At 40.8% G+C, this 13723-nt stretch overlaps 2 protein-coding genes across 3 annotated transcripts; both read left to right on the plus strand.

Moving 5' to 3' along the window:
- Nucleotides 1-406: 406 nt before the first annotated feature.
- LOC311489845 (peptidyl-prolyl cis-trans isomerase Fkbp12-like) lies at nucleotides 407-4225 on the plus strand. The gene is made up of 4 exons (XM_084547150.1): nucleotides 407-615; nucleotides 713-760; nucleotides 1448-1560; nucleotides 2359-4225. Exons 1-4 carry the CDS (start codon nucleotides 579-581, stop codon nucleotides 2482-2484), a joined length of 324 nt encoding a protein of 107 aa, XP_084403276.1. The 5' UTR covers nucleotides 407-578; the 3' UTR covers nucleotides 2485-4225.
- Nucleotides 4226-4838: 613 nt separating this feature from the next.
- Nucleotides 4839-13545, plus strand: plxdc2a (plexin domain containing 2a). 2 transcript variants are annotated; one of them, XM_084546545.1, is made up of 14 exons: nucleotides 4839-5193; nucleotides 6648-6856; nucleotides 7031-7174; nucleotides 7348-7417; nucleotides 8130-8252; nucleotides 8380-8495; nucleotides 8576-8675; nucleotides 8777-8872; nucleotides 8996-9077; nucleotides 9628-9688; nucleotides 9770-9989; nucleotides 10545-10580; nucleotides 10701-10858; nucleotides 11410-11600. In XM_084546545.1, the coding sequence occupies exons 1-14, from the start codon at nucleotides 5103-5105 to the stop codon at nucleotides 11545-11547; spliced, it is 1644 nt and encodes a 547-aa protein (XP_084402671.1). In that variant the 5' UTR covers nucleotides 4839-5102; the 3' UTR covers nucleotides 11548-11600. The 2 variants fall into 2 exon arrangements, with proteins under 2 accessions (XP_084402671.1, XP_084402670.1); XM_084546544.1 differs by lacking the exon at nucleotides 11410-11600 and adding an exon at nucleotides 12186-13545 and having other exon boundaries at nucleotides 4843-5193.
- The last annotated feature ends 178 nt before the right edge of the window (nucleotides 13546-13723 follow it).

The following is a 13723-nucleotide window of genomic DNA, read 5'->3' on the forward strand; positions in this document are numbered from 1 at the left end:
TGTACAACTTCTTGGGCTTGATTTTTATACTCCAATGGTGTCCCGCAGTACTTCAAATGAGCTTTAAATAACATCTGTGAAGGTTCTTCTCAGTCATCCAGGTCATGATATATCCAAAAAAGGTTTAAAAAGGCACCTGGACTTGTAGAGTTGCCTCTCAAAAAACTCTACAAGTCTAGTTGCCTTTTTAAATCTTTTTTGGATACCTTACATAATATCCACATGAATGCCAGGTCCAAAGGTTTCCCAGCATTGTGTCACAGGATGGTTAATGTTATTTACTTCTCCTGTCAGTGGTTTTAATGTTGTGGCTGATAGGTGTACATGGTGGGGATCAAGCAAGGGTTGCCTAGGCACAAAGTTGAGTTGTTACTTAACCACCTCTGTCGTTCATTTGTAATTCCTGCACACACACACACACACACACACGTCAGTCAATGGCAGACACTGATTTCTTCCTCCAGACCACGTGAGCCATGTTACACGCGACGGCTTCATAGCACGAGCCAACCCCGTCGCATGAACACACAGTCACACAGAGAGAAGAAGAAGAAGAAGACTGCTGCACCGAAAGAACAATGGGAGTCGACGTCGTTACCGTGAGACCCGGAGACGGTAATGATACATTTTAACTGCAGTTAACTCCAGTAACTAACAATGTTGTGTTTCCGATCAAAATTAAATCAGTTTAACGCGTCTTTTCTCCTTTTAGGAAATACCTTCCCGCAGAGAGGACGGACCGTTACCGTGCACTACGTCGGTAAGACCCGGTCTACGTTTATTTTGTTCACACATTTACATGTAAAACGTACAATTCGCTTAAATTTAAGCCTATTATGAGTTCATATTTGATAAATGCGTCGAAAGTTGAATGAAAAGATCGGTGCATTGCAGGGGGCGCACACGCCATTGCAGCTAGCGAACGCACGCCTAGCATAGCTTAGCATGTAGCCTGGAAAGAAGTGGGCGGCTAGCTTAGCTCGAGTTAAATAATTTAAAAAAAAAACATATTTACCTGTTTACCTACGCCTCTTAAATTTGGCACTCAACGCGAGCGTGAACTACAGCGTAAAATAGCGTACCAGAGTTAGGCTAAGCTATCGAGTTACCTTTATTTATAGTCTTTTATGCTATGCTAATCGTTGCTAGCCGTACTCTTGCAACACTGGCATGTGTGGGCCCATAGATATCTCAGCTATTCATGGTATTTATGCTAAAATCCAGAAAGGGATATTAACTTAAAGCACCACTCACTAAATAGTAATTATTTTGTGACACTTTTACAAGCGTATTCTTTAATTTTCCAGAATTTGTCGGATGTGCCTGAGCCAAGGCCCTTCAGCTCATATTATATATAACATTAAGTAGTCAAATCCAAAGATCTGCTGAAATATTGTGAGATTAGAGCAATTTTTTTTTTTAATATTATTTGACTGTCCTTGAACAGGCACACTGACAAATGGAAAGAAGTTTGACTCCTCCAGGGATCGGGGAGAGCCCTTCCAGTTCAAACTGGGCGCTGGGGAAGTCATCCGTGGCTGGGATGAAGGTGTAGCTCAGGTAAGGAGAGGAGCATCCAGTGTACTGGGACATGGTCATAATTGGAGCACCTTGTTTAGGCTTTTAGAATTGGCTCTTCATGTCCAAGACATTTTGTGGTAGCTGACATATCTGCAACTGCCAGTACTTGAGGTTCATCAGTTAAGAAAAAACAGTCTCTATAAATGTGCTGACACACCCAAAATGCTGTTCAGAATACAACTTATTTTTGATCACATGATATTTACCCCACATGGGGCAAACATGAGCAGATGGCATGTATTTATTCTGCTTGGAGAGAAGCGATCAAGTAAAGTGTTAACATGCTAATTTCCTGTTGAATAGATTATCAAAAGGATTACACCATCTCTCTGCATCTAATAGGAAATTCCTTCTTACTGGACCTGTCTGGTCTGATTGAGGTGGTATACTAGTGTCCATGTAAACGCTGTCTATTATGAATATTGCAAAATACTAGTCACGCCATAGAGCAGTGGACTGTCACTTCTAGAGACTGATTTAAGTGGACATCTGTTCACTGCTTAGCTGCAGAAAAAGAAAATGGAACATTCTGCTCACTAATAAATTATTGCTCCTTTACTTGTGATCAGCCTGATATCTGCAGAGTCTTGGTTCTCTTTGATAGCCACCTCCAGTCAGGACATTTGTTTCAATTGCAGCAAACTGTTTATTTTACACTTAACATGAGAATTGTGACCCATAACAGCAGATGTAGACATCTACTATCTTTTCCTTTTTGATAGAGAAATTTTGCTGTTTGCTTTCTCTTACGTAACTCGCTCTTCACTGCCTTCACAGATGAGCCTCGGCCAGGTTGCCAAGTTGACCTGCACGCCGGACTACGCGTACGGCAGCAAAGGATACCCACCCATCATCCCGGCAAATTCCACTCTCATCTTTGAAGTGGAGCTTCTGAAATGCTGAGTGTTTTAACCAACGGAGGCTCTTATTTTTTTTTTAATATATTTTTTTTCCCCCTTTCATTCCACCCACATTTTTCACACAAATATCCATTAAATTAAAGGTTCATTTGTATCTCAAACATAAGGTAGTCGTTCAAATATCCTGGTATAATTGACATCACGCTGCTGCCAGACATATTGTTGGTGCTAAGATGACGCTCAGGCCTACAAACCTTAATGGAATAGTACAACACTTTGGGGCAAATGCTTGTTGCTGAGAGTCAGATAAGATCAGTGATATGCCCATGTCTGTCCACCAAACCTGAATAATACTGAAAGCTAGCTTGTCTCTGTCCATCTAACTCTACCCTGCACATGCACTATATTGCCGAAAGTATTCACTGAATAGGTGTTCCAATCACTTCCATGGCCACAGGTGTATAAAATCAAACACCTAGGCATGCAGACTGCTTCTACAAACATTTGAAAGTGTCGGATGCAGTGGTGTAAAACACGCCGCCACTTGACTCTAGAGCAGTGGAGGTGTTAAAGACATGGATGAGTGAGTTTGGTGTGGAGGAACTTGACCGGCCTGCACAGAGTCCTGACCTCAACCCGACAGAACACCGTTGGGATGAATTGGTGCGAAGGCTGAGAGCCAGACCTTCTCGTCCAACATCAGTGTCTGACCTCACAAATGCGCTTCTGGAAGAGTGGTTTATTCCTATAAACACACTCGACAAACCTTGTGGAAAGCTTTTCCCAGAAGAGTTGAAGCTGTTATAGCTGCGGAGAGTGGGCCGACGTCATTCAACGCTATGGATTAAGAATGCGATGTCACTTAAGTTCATATGCGTGTAAAGGCAGATGAGCGAATACTTTGGCAATATAGTGTACATCTTTTTGCTTAATTTGTCCAAAAAACAAATCGTACAAAATGACAGTAAATCCTTGGATGTTAGTTGTTTTTTTTGGACTGATTAAATGATAATAGATGAAACTTGTAGAGGGCCAGATGTGTGTGGAGCTTCTATGCTACAGTAAGCTAAGCTAACCAGCTGCTGTTTATAGCTTCATATTAGCCGAACAGACATGAGCAGCACTGATCTAATTGCCTCACTTTCAGGAAGAAATCATTCCCCAGTTAACAAATAATTTCTTTAAAGATTAAGCATGCGTAATATGTTTAAAACGGCAGATTTTTAAACTCATTTAAAAACAAAACAAAAATTAAATGATTTCTGAATCTGGTCAGGTTGTCGATCATCAAGTTGACCATTCAGTGCAGCTTTTGCTTGTCAAGTTGTGGATTTATTTTGGCCTTCATACTTAACATTTGTCTGTTCGCTCTTTAAACGTTAGACAAATAAAGGCACATAGTAATAGAATTAGAGCTAAGGAAAATCACGTAGATGTTGGAACACAGTCTTCTCAGCAAACCTCTTTGTGTTTTAAAAGTAGTGTGGTATTATTAGTGAACACGTGACGCCTTTAATGAAATGAACTTTGACACAATGTAAAGAAACTCTTTGTATGTTTGAAAGCGGTAATTTAATTCACCTTTCTGCTGTGTTGCTATTTACAGTATTAGGAAACCTTGAGCTCTACTCCTGGGTCTCGTATATAGGCCTGAAGTGTCCTTGTGTTCTCTCATATTGCAAACATGCTTTGGTAACTCCTTTTTTTTTTTTTTTTTCATCAATAATAAATGATCTTATCTGTGGGTATTGCCTTCTTGCATTAAAAATGGTATACTCTATAAATGCTTCATTGTTTTCATATGACTAAGAGTCGAACTGTATTCAGCTCTGTGGGTTTACATAGATTGCAGTAATTTGCATGTTGGTAACAGCTCTGTTTTACAACATGTTACTCTGAAATGAGCGCTCCCAATAACTTATCTTAGTATTCTCAAAATACTGGAAATTAAACCTATAAACAACAATATAGACACAAATATAAGTAAAATGTAATACTAAAGATGTATGCTGTGTTACCAAACACCAGTTTTGTTTTATTCACCATATTCTTACAAATTTAATAAAGTACACTTCATCGGTATATAATAAGAAAATAATATCCTGCCCTGCGTTAAAATGAACTTAGTTTGTTTTGGCCTACCTTTATTTTTTTATTAAACTCGATCTAGCGCCGTCTAGTGGGCATAGAAAGGTACAACGCCTGCTGCATTCAAGTGCTCCCGGTAATCTTAAATTCACATCAAGGTACAATAGACGAGCTGTCATAATCTGTGTTACCGTTTAGAAGTTCAGAGTTGGTCCCCACGTGAATTTAGTCACAAGATTGCTAAGAGACTGTTTTGGCTTTATAGTTACGATATTCACATATTTGTATATAAATATAACATTATCGATGTACAGTAAATTTTATAGGGATTATAAAGGTAGTTACTTAATAGTGTTAATTCCGGCGGCGCCTGAATGCAACGTTTCCTCGGCGTCCGGGCTCTTCACTGAAAAGACGCGCAGACGGAAAACCTGAGAGTTAAACATGGACATGGTGATGAGAAACTCCGCGTTGGGATTCTTATATAGATAACTTAGCGTCGTTTAGCGTTATTTTTTATTTTCGTTGATTTTGAAGAATTTCTTGTGCTTTGAGGCTTAGTTTAGGAGAAGGATGGCCATTAGAAAGATGCTTCATCTGTGTACAGGTCTGGTCCTCTTTCTCCAGTTTCAAACGAGTCTCATGAAGCTAAAATCTGCTCGTGGTAAGTAATTAATTTAAGATTTAGTGTCATTTTAACAAACAGCTGTAATGCAGACAGAATGAAATTGCGTTTTCTCTCGGGAGATCTGTGCAGAATTAATGAGCATGAAGCGATATCAATCCGTTTTATTTGATCACTTTGCGTTATTTAGTACTTCTGTATTATTACTCAAGATATTAGTACATTAATTAGCTAACTAACAATGAGCATTACTACCCTTTGTGACACGTTTTCGTCTTTTTATATTAGTAAATTATCACATTTCAGGCAATAAGAATCATTAGCTTGAAAGACTGGCATTGTACTAATATTTTTGGGTGAATATACTAACAGCAGAAGGTTATGTTGCTATTGTTTCCACATATCTTTATCCTTGATTCAGTGATTAGTCTATTTCACAGCATTTTCACATTTCACATTTAACTAGCACTGAGAACTTTGTGTATTTAAAGAGTCACATTCAGTTGTTTGTGTTTATTTGTGTTAATGCAACCGACAACCACCAGGAGGAGCTTTTATTTGGTGGTGATTGGCTCAGATTAATAACAGGTGTGTGATGCATTCAGGTGTGTTGCTGCTGATTTGTGTGAAAGATGCACAGTTGTGTCTGTTTGTGTCAGGATCAGTGAAAAGACCAGCAAAGGAGCAACTGTGTTTGGTGAGCTGTCTGATAAATCAGCTTTTTTTTGTTCATCCTGAGGACATTTGCACTAAATATTCCACAGTAACTGTTATTACTACACCTTATTATGTGTAAACTTGCCCTATATCCTTCACATCTGGAGAGCTGAGACCCAGCACACCGCCCAAGTCACACTTAAACGTACAGGCTGAGGGGTTCCGAGACCTCTGCGGCCACCAAGTGCCACCGTATGACAGATATATAGAAGCAACAGTCACCGCTGCCCGGCCTCACATGCCTGGTCCCGGAGCTGCTGGTGTGAAGAATGTGAAGCATGCTTTCACCGTCCACTGTGAAGAGGAAAGTTAGAGCGGTCTGATTGTCGGTGCAGGGGGAAGAATGACCACGCATGTTTGCCACATGGCTCCCCCGGCCGTGAGGAACTGTTTACGTCCAGCGGCGTGTGAGAAGGAGACGTAGGAGTAGCTTTACTGGCGTGTCAGCTGTGCTCCACATTTATTAAGGTTGTTAAAATAATCCACACTTTAAGAGTCATGCGTTTCCAAGCTCTTAATTGCATCTTCACTTAGCTGCCAACTTCACGGGTCCATATAAGTAAATTGGATGCAGTCCAGTATAACAGCCCTGCATTAGGCCACTGCAAACTGCATCCTCAGAAAGTGTCAGGCTGCATCCTGCTATGCGGTGGGGGTGCCTGGTGGTCATAATGTTATGGCTGATAAGTATATGTGCCAGCTGGCTGTTATATTTAGTCTTTGCAATGTGTTCAAGTGCAACCTACGGCTTATGTCCCTCACCTCTGATTTCTAAGACCGAGCTGATGGCTACCCAGAGGGAAATTCATACGGGGTCGCAGAGAACCAGAAGTCCAGAGAGCCAAGATGGGGATCCGGGCCCAGGTCTGGGGCCCCTGGCTGGGCAGCATATAAGAGGGGCCACTACAGAGACCAGCACCAGCCAGAGGAGTCAGATCCTGACCTGCTGATGGAGGAGGGACACGACAACGCCACACAGATTGTAGTAAGGAGAAGTTTATCAGACGATGAGCAAACATGGGATTTAAAAAAAAAAAAAGGAAAAGTGTTTATTTTCAGATTATGATAAATGGCATAAATATGATAGGATTAATGTGAAAGATGTACATGTGAAGAAGTAACAGATGGGGAATATATAATCAACGTCTGGATGTTGCAGGACATTGATCACGCCTACTACACATCTAAAATCTACGGCCCTGGGGACACTGCTGGTAAAGAGCTGTGGGTCAGCATCGATGATATGGGGGAAGACGTCCGGAAGGGCCGTGGCTTCCTGTCCAGCACACACAGACAAGCTGAGGTAAGAGTCTTGGAGTTAATAGGAAGATCAGTGATTTATGAAAATCGACCATGTAGAGACGGTTTGAATTAATCCTGACTTAATGAACGATTCTGGCAGAAACTAGTTGTTCATGTTGCTGACCGTCTTTTAGCTCACAGTTGGTGACGCACGTTATCTTTGTGTGTTTGCAGAGAGTGAGTCTTTCCTTCGACTTTCCCTTCTATGGTCATTTACTAAAAGAGATCACACTTACGACTGGAGGTGAGTCTTTACACACGCAGCTCAGTATAAGGAGATGTTAAACTACATCTACAGTGTGAATGGATGAGACTGTGTGCTCACGAGACTGATTATAGTAACTCAGGGAGTAATCTGATACGTCTTAGTCTAATTCCTGTGTTTCATCACAAAAATGTCATGACTAATGGAAATATAAACCGATCAGCCACAACATTAAAACCACTGACAGGAGAAGTAAATAACATTGACCATCTTGTGATAATTCAGTGTTCTGCTGGGAAACTTTTGGACCTGGCATTCATTCATGTGGATGTTACTTAGACATGTAGCACCCACCTAGACCAGACCAGGCCCCCCCACCCCATAGCAATGACACTCCTTGATGGCAGCAGTCATCCCCAGCAGGATGCAGCTTGACACAGGGACACACAAAAACACATTAGGAACAACTCAAAAAAACACGAAGAACCGCACAAGGTGTTGACCTGGCCTCCAAATTCACTAGATCCCAAACTGATCAAGTGTCTGTGGGACCCAAACTAACAGCATCGTTTTGCCAGACACCACAAGACACCCTCAGAAGGCCCATGTCCATTCTCTGATGAGTGGAGGCACAAGGGAGACCTACATAATATTAGGACGGTGGTCATAATGTTATGCCTGATCGGTGCATAATATTGTGAATTTCTCACAATTGAATCAAATTACTGATGTACATGTCTTTGCCTGCCAGGTTTCATTTACACTGGAGATAAAATCCACCGGATGCTCACAGCCACTCAGTACATCGCTCCTCTGATGGCGAACTTTGACCCCAGCTTGTCAAAAAACTCTACTGTGTTTTACTTTGACAATGGTAGGAGAGTTTCACAGCTTTTCTAAATCATCATACACATCAGTTGTTGCTTTTTGGCTTTTACTGTGGAATAGTTTTTTTGACTACACTATGTGTGTTTTATTTTCTGTGTTCATGTGTCCTTTAGGTACCGCGCTGGTGGTTCAGTGGAACCGCATTCACCTCCAGAACATCAGCGTGGGATCATTTACCTTCCAGGCCGTTCTTCACAGCGACGGACGGATTGTTTTTGCCTACAAAGAGGTGACTTTCGTTCTCTTCTTTATGTTGCTCTCTTATTATTGCGATATAACTTTATTCATTCTGCTCTTTTTATTCCACAGATCCCCATCGATGTCAGCGACATCAGCACAGAGAATCATCCTGTCAAAGTGGGTTTGTCAGATGCTTTTGTGGTGCTTCATAAGATAGAGCAGATTCCCAGTGAGTTGCAGATTTGTTGTGGAAAAAAACAAACTTTGGATTAGTTTACCTTTTTGCATATGTCTAATATTTAATGTCCCATCCTTTCTGACATACTTAAGATGTCCGTCGGAAAACCATCTACGAGTATCACAAAGTCGACATCCTCAAGTCAAAAATCTCCAATTCTACAGCCGTGGAGATGCTTCCTCTCCCGAGTAAGTTATTCACATTTAAGAGAGAGTTTAGTTACAGTTGCGTGTTTTAGTCAGCTCTGTGCCACAGGGCATTCAGTAAAAATTATTTCCGGTTCCTGACTACTCAGTCTTCTTTATTCTCAGCATGTCTGCAGTTCTCCAGCTGTGGCCCATGTGTCACTTCTCAGATTGGCTTCAACTGCAGCTGGTGCAGTCGGCTACAAAGGTAAACTGGAAAAACTGTCAAGAGAAAAGGGAAAATAACCACTTGTAGAATAATTAATCCTACAAAATCCCCAGAAAGATAAATTAAATAGGACAGGCAGCATGCACAATATTTCTTTATCTTGGAGGCTACATAAAATGATCTCATGTGTGTTTGCATGCCCAAATACGTTGTTAGAAAATAACATTTTTGCCTATATTTTACCTATAACATATCTGGCGTTTATTAGTGATTATTATTTTCTAATTAAACCCATTATTAAAGGATCACACCGCTCCTTTCAAATCTGATTTCCCCCTCCAATCAGGCCATCTGTTCTCATTGAGATGATTACATGAGGTGGTTTTTATTTTATATTAATCCAAATTAGGATTAAGAATTAGGATTTTTCACAAGTTTTAAATCCTATAAAACAGTGTGAAATGTAAAATATAATTCAGAGAACCAGAAGGACTGTGCTGTATTAATGGTTTTATATGTTAAAATTACCTGCAGCAGTGTGTTTGTTCAGGTAAAGCTGTAACACTCACTGTATCTATTCCATTCTCAGATGCTCCAGTGGCTTTGACCGGAACCGGCAGGACTGGGTTGACCTCGGCTGCCTGGAAGAGGTTCTCCTGATTTTTTTTTTAACAGAAAGTTAAACTGAACTCAGAAGTTTGTCTAATCAAAAGATGTGGCCGTTTCCCCAGAGACGGGATCCCAGATGTCTGCAGACGACAGGCGTCGCAAACACCACGTCGCGCCACCCGACGCTCACACCCACTCCTGTTACGATAACCGCAGAGCAGCACAACACCTCGGACGTGACCTCCACCCCCCTCAGCAAGACGTCCACCGTAACCAACCCCTCAACAAACAGCAGAAGAACAGCATCAAGCCAAGAGACGCCAACCAACAAGTCTGCAGACGGTAAACTCATAAATGCTTTTCAGAATCACTAGTAATTACAGGAAGTTATCAGTAATTATTCCTTCAGTCTGATCATCTTGCTTTATCGCATCATTGAATCTCATATCTCAGGACAGATCACAGCTCACGTCGGTGCCGGCAACATCATCACAACCACATAAGATTTATGTTTGTTGTTGTTGCATAGTATCCATGCCTGCTGTGTTCTGTATACTCTTGACGGCGTGAGGGTCAAGTGGTCAGCTATTTCCCAGGACTCTGTCAGCTCATAGCCGAGCGTATACAGCGCCATGTTAAATACTGCATAGTGTCCTCAGCTGCTGAGGGATGACTCGATGTATGTGCATCACTGTGGTCGGTTAACAATGTGCTCAAACAAAAGTACTGTAAAGCTATTTAAGCTCTTTATTTTTACTGAACATTTAAAACATCTCGGCATTACCCTGGACATTTAAGATTTCATCTAAAATCAATGGAGCGCTCTATAAATACTAAATGACACACAAAATTAATCAAATATAATCATAGTATTACCTTTATGTCATTGTTTCCCAGGTAATGCAGAGGTCTCTTTTCACATCAGTGAAGCACGTAAGTCATTCATGGTCACTAAAATTTACATACTTAAATATGTTTATTTAAATTCATCGGTTGTCACTTTTGAATTGATAAGTTTCTGAGTATTATTACTCACTCTCTTCCTCTGCGCAGCGGGAGACGAGGAGAACGCGGGGGAGAGCGATGAGCGGCTGCAAATCGGCCTCCTGGTGGGCATCGTCACCGTGATGGTCGTCATGGCAGCAGCCGTCCTCATGTCCGTCTACATGTACTATCACCCCACCTCTAATGTCAGCCTCTTCTTCATGGAGGTACGTCGTTATAGACCCAGCAATAACTCATGGTACCAGTGCACATTCAGTTTGAGTTTCCCATGTTCCTGGTTTCCATTTGTCTTCTCGCATATTTAAAATCAAAATACAGGAACATTTTTATGGCAGTGTTGAGTAAAAACTGACAGCTACTAGGAGGTTACCATGAAATGTATTTATTTTTCTAATTACACTTGTATTTTACAGCATCTTTAGCTCACCATTTTGACTGCTAGCATTGCTTGACCTTTGCTGCAATTATTAATCATTGCCAGTGGACTAGTTTAATGAATTAGATCAAGCAGCACTGCTATTAAATTTCATGTTTCACATGGTCTAAATACTGCAGAATTTCATTGGGGGTATGTGTAGGGTTGCCAACCGTCCCTTGAAAAACAGAAATGTCTCGTATTTAGAAACAAAAGTATGCATCCCGTATTGAGCTGAAACGGGACGCACTTTGTCCCTGATTACTGTGAGAATCAAAAATGGTGTGTAAAATGTCAGTGGAATTAATGAATAGCAAAACTTTAAAGTAAACTTATTCCCAGGGCGTCTCCTGCTCTGTGACCAATGAGCTGACAACGGGAATCCTGCTTGTTTCATTGGTCGAGGCACTGTCGCTTGTGAAGAAGATACCAGAAGACAACAAACAACTTTTCCTCACACTTTGTTTGCACTTTTCTTAGTGCACTATTACAAGAGGAATGTTCTGCTTTATTGTTATATAGTCAAATAGTTAAAAAAAAAATCGTTTCACACACACAAATAAGGCCTAAAGAAAATTCACCATGCTGGGAAGAATAAAGGCAATCGCGTCAGCTGGCCCTGCCAATGAGGTGTCCCTTATTTATTTTTCAGGGAGTTGGCAACCCTATCTATGTATCTAACTGCATCCATGTGCACAAGAGTGTCTCACTCTTATCTAACATCATTATCTTTGGCATGAACATTGTTTTTGTTTTGTTTTTCTGAAGTTTTAATTAGCACCAAGGAATATTTATTGATCCCGAGTTGTGCAATTTAAAAAGTTCATGTTAGGAGAGCAGAGACACACAAAATAGTTCAGATGCTTTTATTGGAGTTAATTAGTTTTAACAGCCCAGCCGATATAAAGTTGTATTTTGTCCGTCGGAAACGTGTCCATTGTGCTCTTCACTGAGGTCAGTTAAAGGTTGTGTAGCACTGGACTACATTATATTACAATGTTTTGAATATAATTCAGTCCAGTACAACACCATGACCTGAGTGCTAAAGACACATCTATGATCGCCATCAAAAGATGATATCAGATCTTTAGTGTATTCTGTCTCTTTACTCCCCACAGCGACGCCCAACCCGCTGGCCAATCATGAAGTTCAGACGGGGCTCCGGTCGCCCTTCGTACGCTGAGGTGGAGGCTCCTGGTCAGGACAAAGATGGCACGCTGGTCATCGACCCCAAGCAGTCTTTTGTGATGTCAGACAGAAGAGAGAGCGAACAGAAGGAAGGATTCATAGTTCCCGATCAGAGGGAGCGCTTCCTAGTCTCAGAGAGCTCCTGACCAGAACTACATTTCCCAGGAGGCTTTTGGGACAGAGCTGGTTCTCTATGTGAGTTTGCATTCCTTCCTTGAATGCCATGTTTTGTTTTTTTCCCTAAATAGTTCACTTTAAGGATTCAGAGACACACACACATCAAACCTCCATGAGGAAACTGCAGCAACGTATTATTTTACGGACCAGTTTGGCTTCCTGTTTGCATTAGCTTGGAAAAGGAAAGCTCAGGTTATTAATTTTAACTCCAGCGTCACGGAGATTGTGAGGCGTCGCTGCTGAATGTTTTGAAACCGTCTCACTCAGACGGCTTTTATTTCCCAGAGCTGTCCTTCCCACATCTTCCTTCACAGAGAGGAATGTCATATTTGGGTGTCATTTCCTCATCTCAAAAACACAGACTAAATTCCTCACCATTACACCCACCTTCAACTGAGAGGCAAACAGGCTGCGCAGTGTTTTCAGCCAGAGTGTGACGGAGTATTTTCCCACTGATTTTTCTTTATATTCTATACTTAAAAGGCAGATCTATAACATTTACTGATTGCTTTGCTGTACAAATACGTACACTACAACATACACAACCATGGGTAAATGCAGTCACACATAATCTATATTCAGAATTTTATACATTATGCAGTCACAACAACATTTTTCTAACATGCTATAATTGCTCCCACGTACGTGTAACTTGTATATTTGATATGTGGTACAAACTGTAAAATTCAGGTTTTATTCAGTGAGTGTATCTTTGATCGTTTCCGTCACTGGACATTATTTATAAAGTTTTCTTCAACTACTTAAATGGACAATAGTGTTAAAATTAAACTGATAAAAAGTATTTTCATTAAAAATATTTTTTGCACACCTGCTGTCATGATTCTTACAAGTTTGACATCACTGGAACTGATTTTTATATTCTTACATGTACATTTCTGACCAGACGACTCAAGAATCAACAATTTCCTGCGTCATCCGTGACGTACAACACAAAACACACGCATACAGTACGAGCATCCCAAATATCTGAGGCATGTTTAGTTGAAAATTTAAATTAAGGCGAATGGTCTTTGAATGAACTATGTGACACTGGCCTGTAGGCTGCAGAGTGACGGAGTAAAGGCACTGCTGTGTTGAGGGTAGTGCTTCATGATTTAGGTTTCCTTATCTTCTAAAAGAGAACGAAAGAAATGGAGAGAAAAACATTTAATAATGTGTAAAAGAAATGTGCACTAACATTAATACTTTCTTCACCACAGACGGTTTGGCTCGTCATAGCTGGAAAAATACATTAAAGGGGAATTACCGTTTTTTACAACCTGGACCTTGT

This window comes from Chelon labrosus (assembly GCF_963514085.1).
Source record: "Chelon labrosus genome assembly, chromosome: 6".
Classification (NCBI taxonomy): Eukaryota; Metazoa; Chordata; class Actinopteri; order Mugiliformes; family Mugilidae; genus Chelon; species Chelon labrosus.